The 15,741-nt window shown below is 40.1% G+C and overlaps 1 protein-coding gene across 2 annotated transcripts; it reads left to right on the top strand.

The window, feature by feature from the left end:
* Positions 1-2,638: 2,638 nt before the first annotated feature.
* mef2b (myocyte enhancer factor 2b) lies at positions 2,639-15,181 on the top strand. 2 transcript variants are annotated; one of them, XM_034080327.1, is made up of 10 exons: positions 2,639-2,719; positions 2,811-2,846; positions 6,606-6,691; positions 8,068-8,271; positions 8,460-8,588; positions 8,962-9,151; positions 10,089-10,237; positions 10,348-10,462; positions 12,323-12,416; positions 12,927-15,181. In XM_034080327.1, the coding sequence occupies exons 3-10, from the start codon at positions 6,638-6,640 to the stop codon at positions 13,237-13,239; spliced, it is 1,248 nt and encodes a 415-aa protein (XP_033936218.1). In that variant the 5' UTR covers positions 2,639-2,719; positions 2,811-2,846; positions 6,606-6,637; the 3' UTR covers positions 13,240-15,181. The 2 variants fall into 2 exon arrangements, with proteins under 2 accessions (XP_033936218.1, XP_033936217.1); XM_034080326.1 differs by lacking the exon at positions 2,639-2,719 and having other exon boundaries at positions 2,726-2,846.
* The last annotated feature ends 560 nt before the right edge of the window (positions 15,182-15,741 follow it).

Below are 15,741 nucleotides of genomic sequence, written 5' to 3'. Positions count from 1 at the left end.
CGGAGCCCTCACTTGTTTAGAGTAAATGTACGAAGATACATGCGTAAACATCACACTGAGGAAAGGTATAATTTCCCCTAAGCTGCGGGTAATTATTGCTGTATTTACAGCTGTGGGTTGGCACTATTCCCTGTTGGATTGATGGGGCCCAGGCAGGTGAATCCTGGAGGTAAAGGCTGCAGCAGTCTGCAGGGATGTTGCTAAGTATTGCATCATGATGCTCAGTTTAGGTAGCCTCTTGGGAAAGTGTGTGTGTTTGCGCGTACGTTAGCTCTACATGTGTCTCTGTGTTTTTTCACTGTGCGTGTGAGAGAGCTGGTATCCACACTTAAACAGATGATCTGTATTAGCACATTAGTTGCTATATTATTTTTAGGAGCACATTGTGTCGCATCCCAAAAATAGTCAATAATGCAGCTCATGCAGTGATGCAGTTATTAATATATCTATTAAGCTGACATGTGTCTGTTTTCCAATAATGTTGTGGCGTGTAAGTGTCTCAGCTTTGGTGGGCTTTTTATTCCTCCTTTTTTTACTTTACACTGTCACCCCACTGCATGTCTTTATTCATACACAGGAAAAGCTAATAAACACATAATAAAAGCAAGGTGGACTGTGCATCAGTTCGGGCACAAACCACTCAAACAGAAATGTGGTAGCCTGTACAACAGTTGTGTTCATGGTTAGGCCCTGTGTTTAGTAGGTAGACACAATAGTCAAACCTGTACGATATAGCATTGTAATATTGCAGCCTTGCCTCTTATGCTGCCCCCCTTTGAAGCTCATGTTAAGTGTATGCCGAGACATCAGAGTCGTTGAATTCACTTTTGGTTGTATTGGGGCTGTAGCTTGGGGTGGTGTTGTAATGAATTATAGTCTCATCCAGTAGTGTATGTTCAGAGGTGGCTAAATCACATAATTAGTTTCAATTTACAGCTTTATTTGTGTTCAGTTTATTTACCTGATGAAACTGAGATACTAAACACACGTCACCTACATCATCTGTAGGGATTTGGTGAATTGCCTGAGGACATTTTATTGGAGTGACTGTTTGACAATTATGTGAACGTTCCTCCCTCGTAGAAGGTCTATTATGCCAGAAGGCCACTCTGATATAGGCTACTTTGACGGACACATGTTTTTTCTGCATTTTAAAAAGATATCATTATGATCCATTGATCTAGATTCTATGCATTACATTAATGCACACAATAAACATTATTTTGTATTACAGCTGACTTTTATTCCATATGTTATTCCTCTATTTCATTCCATTGCAATGTAAATACTGTTATATTTTACTGTTATATTTTACTATATATTTTTAATTATTTGTAATATTTGTCTAGTCCTCTGTGTTAAATTCCTCGTACGTGTAAACCTACCTGGTAATAAACCTGTTTCTGATTCTGATTAATATGCACCAACTTAAATCTTCCTATTCAGAAAGTGTTTTGGAACAATCTGTTGCCAATCAACTGTTTTGATTCTCTAACTTAACTGGGACTTTCAGATTGTTAAATTAAGAGGTCATAAATCAGGGAAGTAAACGAGAAAAAAGGTTCTGTTGCATAACAATTACATTAATGTTCTGTCTTTTCACATCATTCACATACAGCAAGCATGTCAAGGATCGTAGCCTCAACTTGGGTCCATTCACTTTCATCTGCAGACACTAAACACTCTCATTCTATAGGCTCCTTTAATCACCAACACCTAAAAGACACAAAATGTCCTCTTGAATTTAGAAACCGTTGTTGAATTAGGGAATTAGGAAAAAGAGCTTCCCCCCAATCCTAAATAATGTTTAAGGATTGATTTTATTTAAGACGTTTTGAAGCTTTAAGGAAATCAACTATGTCAACTATGGTTTCCAAAATGCGGTCATGGAGCCTCTGACAGTCAAAGAGGGGGCTTCTGTTCCTGTCAGCCAGTCGTATTTTAATTGCACATTTACAATTTGCATGCATGTCTTTACAATTCTTTTTACTGTAGGCCTATGTGGTTTTGCAGAAATGTTTACACCTTTCCTTTAAACAGTATAACAAAGAAATAGCAAATCACTTATCGCAATACAACAGTACTTTCCACTGGGGCCCACTTTCAGAATCAGAATCAGAATATATTTGTTGTCATCATACAAACTTATAGTATGATGACAATAAAGATATTAATATAATTTATTTCATCTCTCAATGAAATAATAAAAATAGACAGAAATACATTTAAAAAGTGTTCAAAGTAAAGGATGCATCAAGGACAATAAAATGCAATACAATGCAATTTGTACATATTCACATGTGCAAAACTGCACAAATGTGGATATATCCGTGTGTTCATAAATTGATGCTAAAAGTAACCAAAGATGCTGACATAATCCATACATATTTTTTTATATTCACCTTATTAAATTATTATTATTATCTTTTTGTTTAAAGAGGCTAATCGGGACACAATCGTACCAAATGTTTACTCTGCTCTGCAAGGCGGATCTTATCCACAGCATTATAAAACCCGGAGTGTGTGTATGTACCGTAGGTGTAACTTCTGCTGTGAACTCGCTGTCAGCCTGCAGTGAGTGCTGGTGCTTCTGGAGGAGCAGGGGGGCGGAGGAGTGTCCAATGGCGGGCGGAGGAGGCGGGGAGAGATGACAGCGAGAGGCGGGCTGCAGCAGCCAGCTGTTGGAGAGCAGCTGAACCATCCGCTACTACTGCACCAGGTGATTGTATCTCTGCATCAGCGCAAGACCACAACACTTCAGTAAGACATTTTATTTTAATTTCGACTTTTCCTTTTTGTTTTGTCTCGAGCCATCTCCGAGGTGAACAAGAGGAGATCGATAGCAGGTGAGAAGAGATGTTTTTCTGCTTCTTTATTAAAGCTTGTGCGTTTAGTTTGTTAGGATTTCTGTTATTAAATCTCCCAGTGTGCACATATTTATGCAATATATGAGTAAAGTTACCTGTTGCTGTGCATTTGAAAGCAGCGTATAGATGAGGCTATATTAGACAGGGATGCTTGGCAACTCGGAGACAGACAGGCTATTCTTAAACGGTCTATTTTGAATGACGTCAGCAATTTATCGGGCCTAATTATCCAGTATCATTTTTTATGCTATGTATTTTTACAGTTTTTATTTTGAGCGTGAAAAAGCCTGCCTTGCATACTGAATTATTTGTTAATAGAGACATTTTGTATGGCTCTTCCATCCTTCTCATCCCTTCAACCTGTTGCCTTTCCAATCACTTCACTGATCACTTCAAAATGGATTATTGTTATGTTTTGAGTGTGATATCATTCAAAATATCACTTTTTGAATTTCCTTTATTGTCTGCCTGTGTTTCACTCAAATGAGCAGACGTTACGTTTCCTTCTGTCAGTTCCCTTTAAGGTGTGGTTCATCTTCAGTGGAACAACTTTTAAAAGTCATGAAAACATTTTTTTCTTTCTATTCATAGAAAGATCCAATGTTCTGCTTGGTACTATTGCTATTCTGGTAATATCAAGGCAATTCAATTATCTGCTGGTAAAATTAGACAAATATTTCCTCACCATTACTCAGCAAAGACCCAATGAGTGCATGAACTGTCTGACCCTGAAGATGACACACATAGAAACACCCGTTATTTACTTATCATTATGTATTGATGCTTTAATCAAAATGATATTCCTTAGCTTTGAACAAAACACTCAGTAGTAAAAGAAGAGTTACACTATTGGCTTATTATTAGTATTATAGTATGTGTCAGTTTGTATTAGTCACAACCTTTGGTAATTGGCTTTTCTGACATGAGTTTGGCAGGAATTCTGTATTGTTTCATGTGAAATTAGGTTCCAGTTTTGACCAGTTTAACACGGGACTGTGATGTGACTAGCACAGGCATGACTAAAATGACTTAAGCAGAAGAAACAAGGCTCGGTTATGTGTCATACACACAAATGTTGCTGCTGCAGAGTTCATTATATCGCTGTAGCGCAGCAGTCAAACAGCTTCGGCTTTGATTGCTTTCATTGTATGATCAATACACATATGAAACAAATATTTCACAGCAGCAGCAGGAACACAGCGGTTCACAAACACGCTTAGAGTGTTAACTACATTGTTTATTGTTGCTGTTTTTAACTTTTTTTACAACAACTAAACTCCAAATATTCCTCTGTGATGGACAACATGTGATTGGCACTTATAGGAATCTGCTTTTCTATCATAAGCCATGAGCTTCTTTGGTTCATCTGCGTACACGTGTTTAGCATGTTTTTGAAACATTATCAAGCCATCATGCACTAAATGACTCATGGAAAGAAAACCGTTGAAGCAGAACCCCCAATACTCTACAAATGCCCGACTTATTTCCCTTCTCATTCATGCGTACAGTTCACTGCAGCAAGAAAAGCCACCAGTGCAATGCATTAACATGATCTGATTAAACCTATTAAAGTGATCATGTCTGTTGATGCACAAGCGTTTAGTTTACTTTGCATGTGCGTTGTTGTCCCAGTGAGTTCCCCGGTGATCAGCCAGAAGCTCCCTGGGTGTGAAGCTGCAGGGCGACTGTGTGCTGCTGTTTGTCTGAGCTCAGTTTTTTCCACTCTCTCGCCTCTGGGAAGGCGTCTGACAAAGGTCTTATCTATCCCTGTAGAGGCCTGAGACCCAGGGGCAAGTGTTCATTTGTGCAATTATTGCACAATTACAGGACGCAAAGCGATTCTGTTTTACATCCATGTCTTCATAGCACTAGCTGACATGTTTTAGAAAAGAAAGATCTGATACTTCATTCACTTTCCAAATGTTTTCAGGGATGACACGACCAGGTGTTGACCTTAGAGATTAAGGTCACAGACAGAAGGTGTGTTTGGTGCATTCACAGACCTCAAACGACAGTTGTGCTGCGGGAAATCATCCAGAATTAGCTGATGTGTGAGGCTCAGCCAGTCCTTTTCCTGCCTGTCTCCACCTTTAGGCCTTCGACAAAACTACTAAACCACATACAGTTATATAGCTAACTCCACAACGTTTGGCTGGAGGTGTAGCTATATTTATACAGCTAGTCATGTGTTTTAACGGGGCTGGGATCGTGGTCGTTTGGATGTAGGAGAGGAGCATTCTGTAAAACCCCTGAGATAAAGATCTTTCTGCCCTGTTTAGAACACATGTCCCACTTCCCTCTCTTCTCACCATGAGCCGGCCTTGATATGAGGATAAATGGTCTCATGTCTGAGAGACATTAATCTTTTTTTAGTGTGGCTGAAATTGTTAGTAAGTCCAACCAATACTGGTTTTTGTGGTCCTTTCATTATAAGTGAGAGCCATTTGTCCTCCTCAGCATGCCTTGTTTTACCGTCCAGACAGCGCCAATGATGGGTTTATCTGCTGCTGTCAGTGTTGAGGTGTGTCTGGTCTCTGCCGCAAATTCAGCACAGTGGATAATGCAGGACTTTATAAGGTAATAATTAGGGCAAAGAGGTGGATTCCTCTCGAAAATGCCTCAGATGCCTGTGTGGCAAGCTTACATTGAGGGACAGCGGGCACTTGAGGGGTCGTGGGAACACAGGAGCCATATCCGCTCAGGCACCATCAGGAGGGACAGGGGACTAAATATAGAAAAGTCCAATACATGTTCAGTATTTGGGGGAAAACCAGTGAAAACTGCTCTGGGCTTTGGAGAAGCACTGTCAGGTCAGAGGAGTCAGACCACGCTTAGCATAGTCGTATTACTAACAGTAGCGTGCACAAGTAATCCAGACAGCTTATTCAAATATGCATTTAAGTTTAGTGTTTATGATTTAGCATCAATGTTTTATGGCTGTCTCCCATAATGCAAACAATTTCAGAGAAATCTAAAGGCTGAGTTTACATTTCTCTATAGTGTCCAGCTCTATACGGTCCTACAGGGGCAGGGACGGGAGCGGGGGTTTTTAGACCAAGAAAAAAAAGGAAAAACAGCGGTTGTGCATTGGACATTCTCAAGCCAACCACAATCCATCCATGTCTTTGCCTTCTACTTGTTTTTTTCTGACCATGCATGAGAGAGGAGTGGGTGGTTTCTAGCTTCAGCCATCATTTAAAAACACACCGTTTTCCTTTTACTGTTTGGTTTTAGCTATTGCCTGCTGAACCTTTAAAAGGAGCTGTGGACTGTATTTTTAACCCTGTCTCTTGGGGCTGTGCGGTGCAGTGGAGTCGTGCTGCTGGCCCAGGGGTAACCCAGACTGCTGGGGTGTCAGACTGTGTGGACTGCTGGCCCGGCAAGGGCCGCTCTAACTTTAGACCGCATCGCCTCATGGTGGTATAAATAAACACCCTGCCCTTACCACGGGGAAAGGGACTTGAGTCGCTTAAAACAAATGAATGCCACTTTCTCACAAGAATTTTATGACATGTATTATGGCTTATTGTATATTCAAAATGTAGATGCATACATGTAAAAGAATAAACAGTTAGTTCAATTGCCATTGCGTTCAAATGTTAACCTCAAGAAATCCTTTTAACATAAGGATTTGTTTGTGTTGTGTTTGAAATCAGATGTATTTGTTAATGTTAAATGCAGATGAACAATAACATATTTCTTTCTGCTGCTCTAACATTGTCAAGTTTTATTTTACAGGTGTCAAAGTGTGCAGCAGAACGGCATAAAAAATGGGAAGAAAGAAAATACAAATTTCTCGTATTCTGGACCAGAGAAATAGACAGGTGGGCATTATTTCATTTCTCATAAGTTTTCTTTAAATGTACGACGTATGTACAAAGTTTGCCTGCAACAGTAATATTTTTAGCGGGTAATTTCAAGGCGTGTTCCGACAGCTGTAAATACATTCTTGCACATTTAAAAATAATAGCAATTCAGGAATGCACTTCTTCTGTTTTTGTTCTGTTGCATTATGTCCTGTTTTTTGTATGTAGCTATGACCCTTGATTAAATGAATTAGTTCCTAATGGTGCAAAGAGGGTGCAGGAGCTGGAACAATCAGATGGGATGATGTAGCATTTTACAATTTTTGCAGCATGCATGCATAACTTGCATATTGATGCAACATTGAGTGAAGAATTAGAATTGAACATTTCCTGTACATTTCCAAAAATCTGAAAAGTCTTACAGCGAGATTTTGTTCAATGCTAAAATGTCAGTAATGTCCCTTATGCTCTTTAACAAACTAAACCAACCACTTTAACAGAGTAACATGGAAGTTGAAAATAAGTGTAAAGCTTATTAAATAAGTGTAAAGACAGAGTCGACTGTACATTAGAAAAAGTTCTTTTTGTATCGGTTTAATGGAAGATGAATCTGATAAGGGAGATTATATATGCAGTGTGAAATGTCGATGTCAGGGTCTGAAGTTGCAGACTGTGTATGAGTCACCACACAGACTGAGGTAATGTCGCGTGACAGAAAATATCAAATCATAGACGTGGCCTGTTCATATTTTCATTAGTATATATCGAACGCACACAATGAATCAGTGTAGACAAGGAGAATATTTTATTAAATATTGCCCAGAGTACTGGCAAATACATAATGTTTATCTGATCTTCAGGACTGAATGTATTTTGGTGATATGGATAGTTTATTGGGGATGACTTTTTTCTTATCTGCATTAAGGCTCTGATGATAGACAGTTGCTGTATGCTGTACAGATTGTAAACCCTTCATGGACAAACTTGTGATTTTAGGCACTATAAATATACCCACTTGTCAACACCTTCAGTATTTGCAAGCAATCAGTTTGGATTTTTGTGTTTGGCTTTTCCATTTAAAAACTATATATTTAACTATAATTAAGAAGTATTATTTTTATTAAAGATCACATTTATTAATCTTACAACACGAGCGAATCCAAGTTGTACAAAAATATTATTATTATGATTTAATTTGTCCATTCTGCTACAACCCACTCTGGCTCTATTTATTATTAATTCCTGCAGACATATTTTAAGCACGTGCTTACTAAATTATTTAGACAATTTGACTTGATTGATTTAACAACTTACATTTGACATCTTCCTCTTAATGTTTAGTAATTGGCTGAAGTTAAAGGGAACATGACCCCAACCACGATGTGTTTTTTTAGGTGACTTTCACCAAGCGTAAGTTTGGTCTGATGAAGAAGGCGTACGAGCTGAGTGTGCTGTGTGACTGTGAGATCGCCCTGATCATCTTCAACAGCACCAACCGTCTGTTCCAGTACGCCAGCACAGACATGGACAAAGTGCTTCTCAAGTACACGGAGTACAGCGAGCCGCACGAGAGTCGCACCAACACGGACATACTGGAGGTACTGTGCACGCTGCTATTAAAGGAGATGACGGAGAAGCATTATTCAATACAAAATAATACATTGGTTCAGAGCAGGGAGCTTTAACATTGCATTCAGGTTTCAAAAATCCTTTATATGTTACCTTTCTAAGTCTTCCTGATAACATTGTGGGTAATTTTCTACATGCACTTTCTCTTCTGTTTCAGACCCTGCGCAGGAAAGGCCTCGGTTTGGAAGCCTCAGAGCTGGAGAGTGAGGAGAGCATGCAGGTGGCTGCAGACAGATATCCTCTCAGCGAGGGCATGGATCTCTCTGTGGCTCGCCAACGCTTCTATGTCAGTCCACACACACTTCTGCTATTGCACATTCACCACAAACACACAGTACAGCCACACACACACACACACACACACACACACACACACACACACACACACACCACACACACACACACACACACACACACACACACACACACACACACACACACACACACACACACACACACACACACACACACACACACACACACACACATGCTGAGGTGATCTGTGGTTGAAATTAATTCTTATAATTTTAATGAAATAAAAAAGGTAAAACGTTAAAATGTCCAAAGATACAATAAGATATTGACACTTTTCCTAATTCTTGGACAGGTTTTTGATCTTAATTCTTTGGCTGTTTTTATACATGGTCGTTATTCTCCAGGCTCCGTCGCTCCTCTCCCCGGAGGCCCAGTTTCTGGTGTCTGCAGGCTGTGAGAACGGCTTTCCTAACTCCTCTGGATCCGGCATGGCGTCCCACAGACCCTCTGGCTTTAAATCTCTGGGCTGCAGACCGGGCGCTGCCAGTCCTGCTGTGCCGCACGCACACACTGCATTCATTTCTCCACACTCAGGTGAGCAGAGTGCTATGTAACATTACAGAATGATTTTAATAACAAGGTTGAAGATTTGAAGGACGACCAAATGATTAATGCAATTATACTTATTTACAATTCCACAATCTTACTTCTTTGTGACTGACTGATTAAAGAGTTTAATTACAAAATTAAATGTAAATTATGTGAAAAATGTGGGGAAAAAGGATCGATGTTATTAAAATAAAACTCTCAAATGAAAGGAAAAAATGTTTTCTATATAAAAAAATTGCAGTTCACAGCTATTGATTTTCAAATTGTCAATATCTAACTTAAAAATAAAATGTTTAACATATTATCATTTTCAACAAAAAAGTAGAAAGCATGATCATTGATTTAAAGCTCCTTTAAGTCTTGTTCAAAACATGCTGTACAATTGTGAGCTGTCAAACACTGCACAGCTGGCTGAGATCACACAGGAAGTGTGTGTGTGTTTGAGTGTGTGTATGTGCACTATGCCACACGTGCAGTTGGTCTATTTTATGAAACTGGCCCTACACCAGCGGCTGCAACCAGTTCTGTAGTTTCTGTACAGTCATTACAGCCTCTTTTAATACTAACACCCATAGCTAACACCGTGGTTCACATTAGAACAGCCTTTGTGTTTTAAATTATCTGTTTATTTTAATATATGACACTGATTTCTGCGATTGCTTAGATATGGATTCTGTCAAGTCATCAATGCACTAATAATATATTCAAATGTTAACATAAGCCTTAGTCTTATAAAACATCAGATAGGCCTACCAATTTTAAGCTCAAACTAAAAGAAGAAGTTCATTGTTATCACACTTTTGGTGACAGGAACAGAGCGGGGGGGGGGGGGGAAATGTATAACAGAGAATAAATTATTCTTCTGTGAGTGAAACAAGATCACATCTCTTTTCACTTCCTGCTCCTTTCTTTCACCGTGTAGGTATCGGCTACTCCGTGTTCTCCCATGGTAACCTGAATCGAGCTCTGGACATGAAGAGCCCTCCTCCTGTGAACCTGGGCAGTGACAACCTGCGGGGGGATGCTGCTAACGTGGGGCTGGGGGCCACGAGAGCTAACCATAACTCTGCTGTAAGAAGCTGTTACTATCCAGCCTGCACTTACAGTAAATGTGTCATGCTGTCACTCTCCCCACAAACTTGAGATTTTTGGTTTGACTCTTCTCTTTCCCTGTTGGTCAGAGGGGCGTCTTGTACCAGGGTCTGCACAGCGGCAGCTCCATGGTAGCCATGGGCAAGGCAGGCCTGCTGGGTCACAGTTTGGGAGGGTATGGCCTCCCTTCTCAGGGGGTCTCTGGTACGTCTTCTGTGAATCATCTATTATGGTGGTTGCTTTAATTGGTTAGAGTTAGATGAGAGGATTGATGCACCCTATGTGTCTGTTAAAGGTCAAGCTACAGCCAGCAACTCTGTAGCTTAGCTTAGCATAAACACTGTAAACAGGGGAATCAGCTAGCCTGGATCTGTCCAAAAGATACAAAATCTGCCTACCAGCACATATACAAAATATAAAAGTTGTGGTTTTACCAAAAGTTGTGGTCTTACCAGGAGTTTTGTGCAGGACTATTCTTTATCGGCTGCTGTGAGCTCTTCAAATCTCCGCTTGTTGACACCAAACTTCAGTGATTTCACCAGTGGCGGATTTAGGATTGTAGGAGATCCGGGGCTTAGCCCAGGAGTTGTTGGGTTGGGGGGGGGGTGCAGGGGTACAGTGCTATTTTTTATAAGTGGGGGGTGGACCGAACATCCTTTAGGGGGGTCGTCACCTCCTCTTGGGGGGTCTGGGGGCATGCTCCCCCGGGAAGATTTTTTTTTTTTAAATATTGAAGTTGAAAGCATCAATCTGGTGCACTTTGAGAGCAACATTAACCCTACCTTAATAACACCTTAAAGCAGACAAAAGGCACTGGAGAACACTCATTAACACCCTTTAATGAAGCAAACTAATGCCTTAACTCACTCAAATAGTCGTTTACTTATTAAGGTGAAACGAATGTGTGTAAAGTTTTAAAGGATGCGGATAGTCTCACCTTGATTCTGGCGCATTGCTTATCGTTTTATAGATCTATTCTCATCCACCATCTTTGTTTGTGACGTAAAGAGTGTAAGAGTCACGTTTCTGAATCGGACACTGAGTGGATGCAGTCACAGCCAATCGGAGTCTGATTCAGAGGGTTGGATGTCAGTTCTGTTGTTATGTGTACTGAAACGAGAGCCGGTATACGTTATTTTAGTGTCTTAAAAGTAGACTGAGGTATGAAGGGTTCATGTTACATCTTAGGATAATTTGTAGTCATGTTCTGTATACATACTAACATATCAGGGTATACTTAGTGTGGTTACTCCATGTTTACTAGCTATAACATTAACGTTACATCACTCTTTTTCACTTCTTACTCAGTCAGCCAGAGTGCAGATATCACCATTAGATTAACAAACCTGAAACATCATCCATTTCTTGACTGCTGGTGATGACATTGTTGTCAGCTGCTGATACTGCTGCTGCTGCAGCTTGTGGCGCCTGCTTCGATGACAATAACTTTCTAATATCCATAACTGTATAGGCTATTAGCTTAAAACTCGTCAGACACTAGGAAGGATCACTTCTTCTTCAGGGCAGGCTACGCAGTACGCAGGCTAATGTCCCACAGTGGCTGCCTCTCTGGTGGACTCTGGTACTGCACATTACTCCTGAGACGTTTTCAAAACAACAACAACAACAAAAATGTTTTAAGTGAAACATCCGGGGCTTTTCAGAAAATATCCGGGGCTTGAGCCCAAGTAGCCACCCCCTAGCGCCGCCACTGGATTTCACCAACCAGAAGTTACTACATTCGTCCAAATAAAATAAATGTTCCTGCGCATAACCGCAGATCGAATTGATTAAACAATTGATTCAATTGAAATATATAACTACCAGGTTATGCACATTCTAAACTACCGAATTCCCCATGTTCCAGTGTTTATGCCAATCTAAGATAACCTGCCAAGTGTCAATCTTCTCTTCTGACTCTCTACGAACCTGTATTTCCTTAAACGTTGAAACATTTTCTTGTAGTGAAAATATACTATCCTGTCATTCACTGATCTTGGTTTATTATAATCCATGTCTGTGTCCTCCTTTTCATCATCTTTTAATTCCTACCTCTCTTTTCAGAGTACAGCCAACCTGGTTTTTATCACTCCGTCAGTCTGCAGCGAGGATCAGTGAACCCCTGGCAGTCGCCTCAGGAGCCCCATATAAACCCAGGGTGAGGATATTAATGCATGATATGGTACCTCTCTGACTCTGAGGATAAAATATGGCAGGAGGTTTAATCGGCACACTGTCCTTTTTGCTCTGATAAAGATTTTTTTATTTACTTGTTTTCTGTCCAATGTTTTGATCAATCAGATCATCGTTCTTGTGCAAAATTACACAAACATACACATCTCAATATGATGTCCTCAGCCCAAGGCAACCATACTGTATGTAGTAACTAAGTAATCATAAAAAAATGCTTTCTGCTGTGACTACACAATGGTAAACAATATGGCCACCAGTAAGACAGAGTAAAAAAAATAAACAAAAAAGTGAAAAACATATGAAAAAAACAACATAATTAAAAAAGATTAATGAAAAAAATATAGGGAGGTAAATAGGAAAATTAAAAAAATTAAAATTAAAAAAAATAATAATTAAAATGCAATCAATTGTCATCTGATACAATTGCAGAATCGATGTTTCAACTCTGACATTTGTTGTGTTTTGTTGTTTCCAGGATGTCCAGTGGGGGGTGCTCCTTCCCCTCTCAGTCTTGCCCCTCCACCTCTCCACATCAGCCCTCCCTCAACCTCAGCATCAAGTTGGAGCGTAGCTCTCCGGAGCACATGTCGTCACCCACCTCCCCTCCTCTGCACCACCTCAGACAGCACTCTCCAATCAGCAACCCCGATTCAGTTCGCCAAACCCCTCAAGAAGCCCGACCGGCCAATGAGACGAAGGAGTTTCCCAAAGCCGGATACCCACAAGATGGAGAGGAAGGAGGGCAGCCGCTCAGGCAATTAGAGATAAGTGATGGGTGGCAGAGATAACTATCTGCTGTCTAACACCATCTCCCATCCAATCAGCTATCTTCCATCACATCCTGTCCACACACACACACTCTCACACACACTCTCACACACACTCTCACACACACACACACACACACACACACACACACACACACACACACACACACACACACACACACACACACACACAGAGATATAACCCAGAAGGTAGCGAGGTGGGGTCGATGTATCCCCTTCATCCCAGAGAGGACCGCTTCTCTTTGTCTCCTCACTCAGAGCTGGTCTCTCCGGGCCGATGGAGAATCTTTTTTTCTGCGTCACTTGATTGATGCCACGAGGAGACAGATGCATACAGACATTTTGATTTTGGTTTGGTTAGTTTTAGTTTTCTGTGTGGAGCTAGTGTGGAGCTAGTGTGAATCAAAAATATATTATTTTTTTTGGTTTTCTGTGACTTTGTTGAAGTTAGCTTCAGCGGGACCAGCTGAGTTTACTCCAAAACTGTGTTTGACTGAAGCTGGGTGTGAGAATTGGAAATTAGCTGTAAAATTACACAGCACTGCCTTCATGTAATTATTATGTAACGCATTAGAGAAATGATTCATCACAGTAGCCAGAATAAACAACTTAGTCTATGTAAAATATATCTTTACACCTTATGCCCCTCTTGTATAAGCTTTAATGTTTGCGCTTTTAACCCAAAATCACTGACATGGTCACCCGACAGAAAAACTGTTCACCCATTACTTCAGCCTTGACCTCTTTTTTAAATACACAGGGACATTTTAAGGGATGATGACAATAAGTATGTTTCAAACAATTCTTACAATCCCATTCGCACATTAAAATTGTTTATGAAATTGTCCCTCCAGTATGGATGTTAAAAATTCCCCTTTTATTGATATTCTAATATAAGAAACGAGAGCAAAAATCTATTTTAACTGCAGTCTACAATTTGACCAATTGGCGGCTGCAGAGATCTGAAGACAGAGATCACATGCAGGTATTGCTTCAAATATAAACCTATCCTTACTCTGGGTGTCTCTCAGGGACTTAAATTAAATTATGAGTTAAAAAAAATGTTAGTTTTTGAGACTGTAAATGTGAATAAGCTAAGTTTTAGTTGTATTTTCCTCCAAATAATTCTAGTTTTATACTATAACTTCACCCCATCAATGGAATAATGGCAATAGTTCAACTAAAGACCAAAGTGTTTAAATAGTGTCCCTAATGCATTACAATCAAATGCTGCAGCAGCCAAAGACATCATGTGTTTATCTATATTGAGTCTAATTTAATTAAAGTAAGTAATGATCGCTGAAGGGCTATATTTAGTTACTGCCTATAGTTAATATTATTGAGCTTTACTGTGATATTTACAAATATATAATGAATGAGTCATAGACATTTTTTTGTATTATTGAGGTATGTTTGTTTTCATTTTATCTGTACAATTACTTTGCACTGTATTTTTGTGCACTGGATTTATGTGTGTTATAGTTTTGTTCTGCAAATGAAAATATATACTCAGAACTTTGGTTTGAATGGAGTTCCAGTTACTGTCCACAAGGGGTCGTCTTATTTCCACGGTTTAGATTTGAATGAGAAAGTGCAAAACCGAGACTACCAGCCTAAAGTATAGGCAATTCCTTATCTAATGAATCTCTTTGACAAGACACAGGTTCAGTGGTTCACCGTAAAGACATTTAACAAAAACATCATGACAAACTGTGCACGATTTATTGGTGGAGGTCTCCAAGTTCGAGAGAGCTGCAGTGGAATTAGTCCTTTAAACAATTTATGTGGATAAATATCAGCATGTAGAACCAAATGATCAGTATTCTGATGTTTGCCGAATGCCTAGAACAAAAACAACAATACAATGCAGGAAAAATACAACACATATGTGTATTTGACATTTGTAGTGATTCTTTTTAAAATAAAAAGGGTTTGATTTGTACGTTTAACCTGCTTTTTGTCTTCAAAGGGAATTCATGTTTATCATCTCTCCTCTCCCCGAAAAAGATGGGACTGTTGCCACAGTTTTCATTTAATCTGAGGACACATAAAACACCATCCACTGTGTGGCTATCAAGCTTTCATGTGTCCATTTATTTAGTGGCATTCACCTCTGTTCCATCTTCTGAACACACACTCCCTCATTATCATGTCAGGCTGCTCAGCACGCAGCCCTGGAACGAGAGGAACAAGAATGGACAATTTAAAAGCCTGTAGACCTTTATGTCTTCAAATGAAATACATTGGGCACAAAGAGGCTCGTTTCCACAGCTGGATGTCTCACAGTCACCCTGCCAGACTGTTTCCTTACGGAGCATTTCAGCGACCAGCAGAGAGGAGCCTCCTCCGTGTCTCCCAAATGATAGAGGCTCTCACTGGGGTCATGTCTGGTCTGCTCCCCTGAGACCAGGCTGGCCCGGTCTGTAGGGCATGTCTGTGTCCCTCACACACAAATCCCGGTTTCTATAGCAACCACAGTTATGGCTGCCTGACTTGGCGCGC

This window comes from Pseudochaenichthys georgianus, chromosome 4, assembly GCF_902827115.2.
Source record: "Pseudochaenichthys georgianus chromosome 4, fPseGeo1.2, whole genome shotgun sequence".
Classification (NCBI taxonomy): Eukaryota; Metazoa; Chordata; class Actinopteri; order Perciformes; family Channichthyidae; genus Pseudochaenichthys; species Pseudochaenichthys georgianus.
Note: the sequence above shows the minus strand (reverse complement) of the source record. Positions and strands in the feature narration are given on the sequence as shown.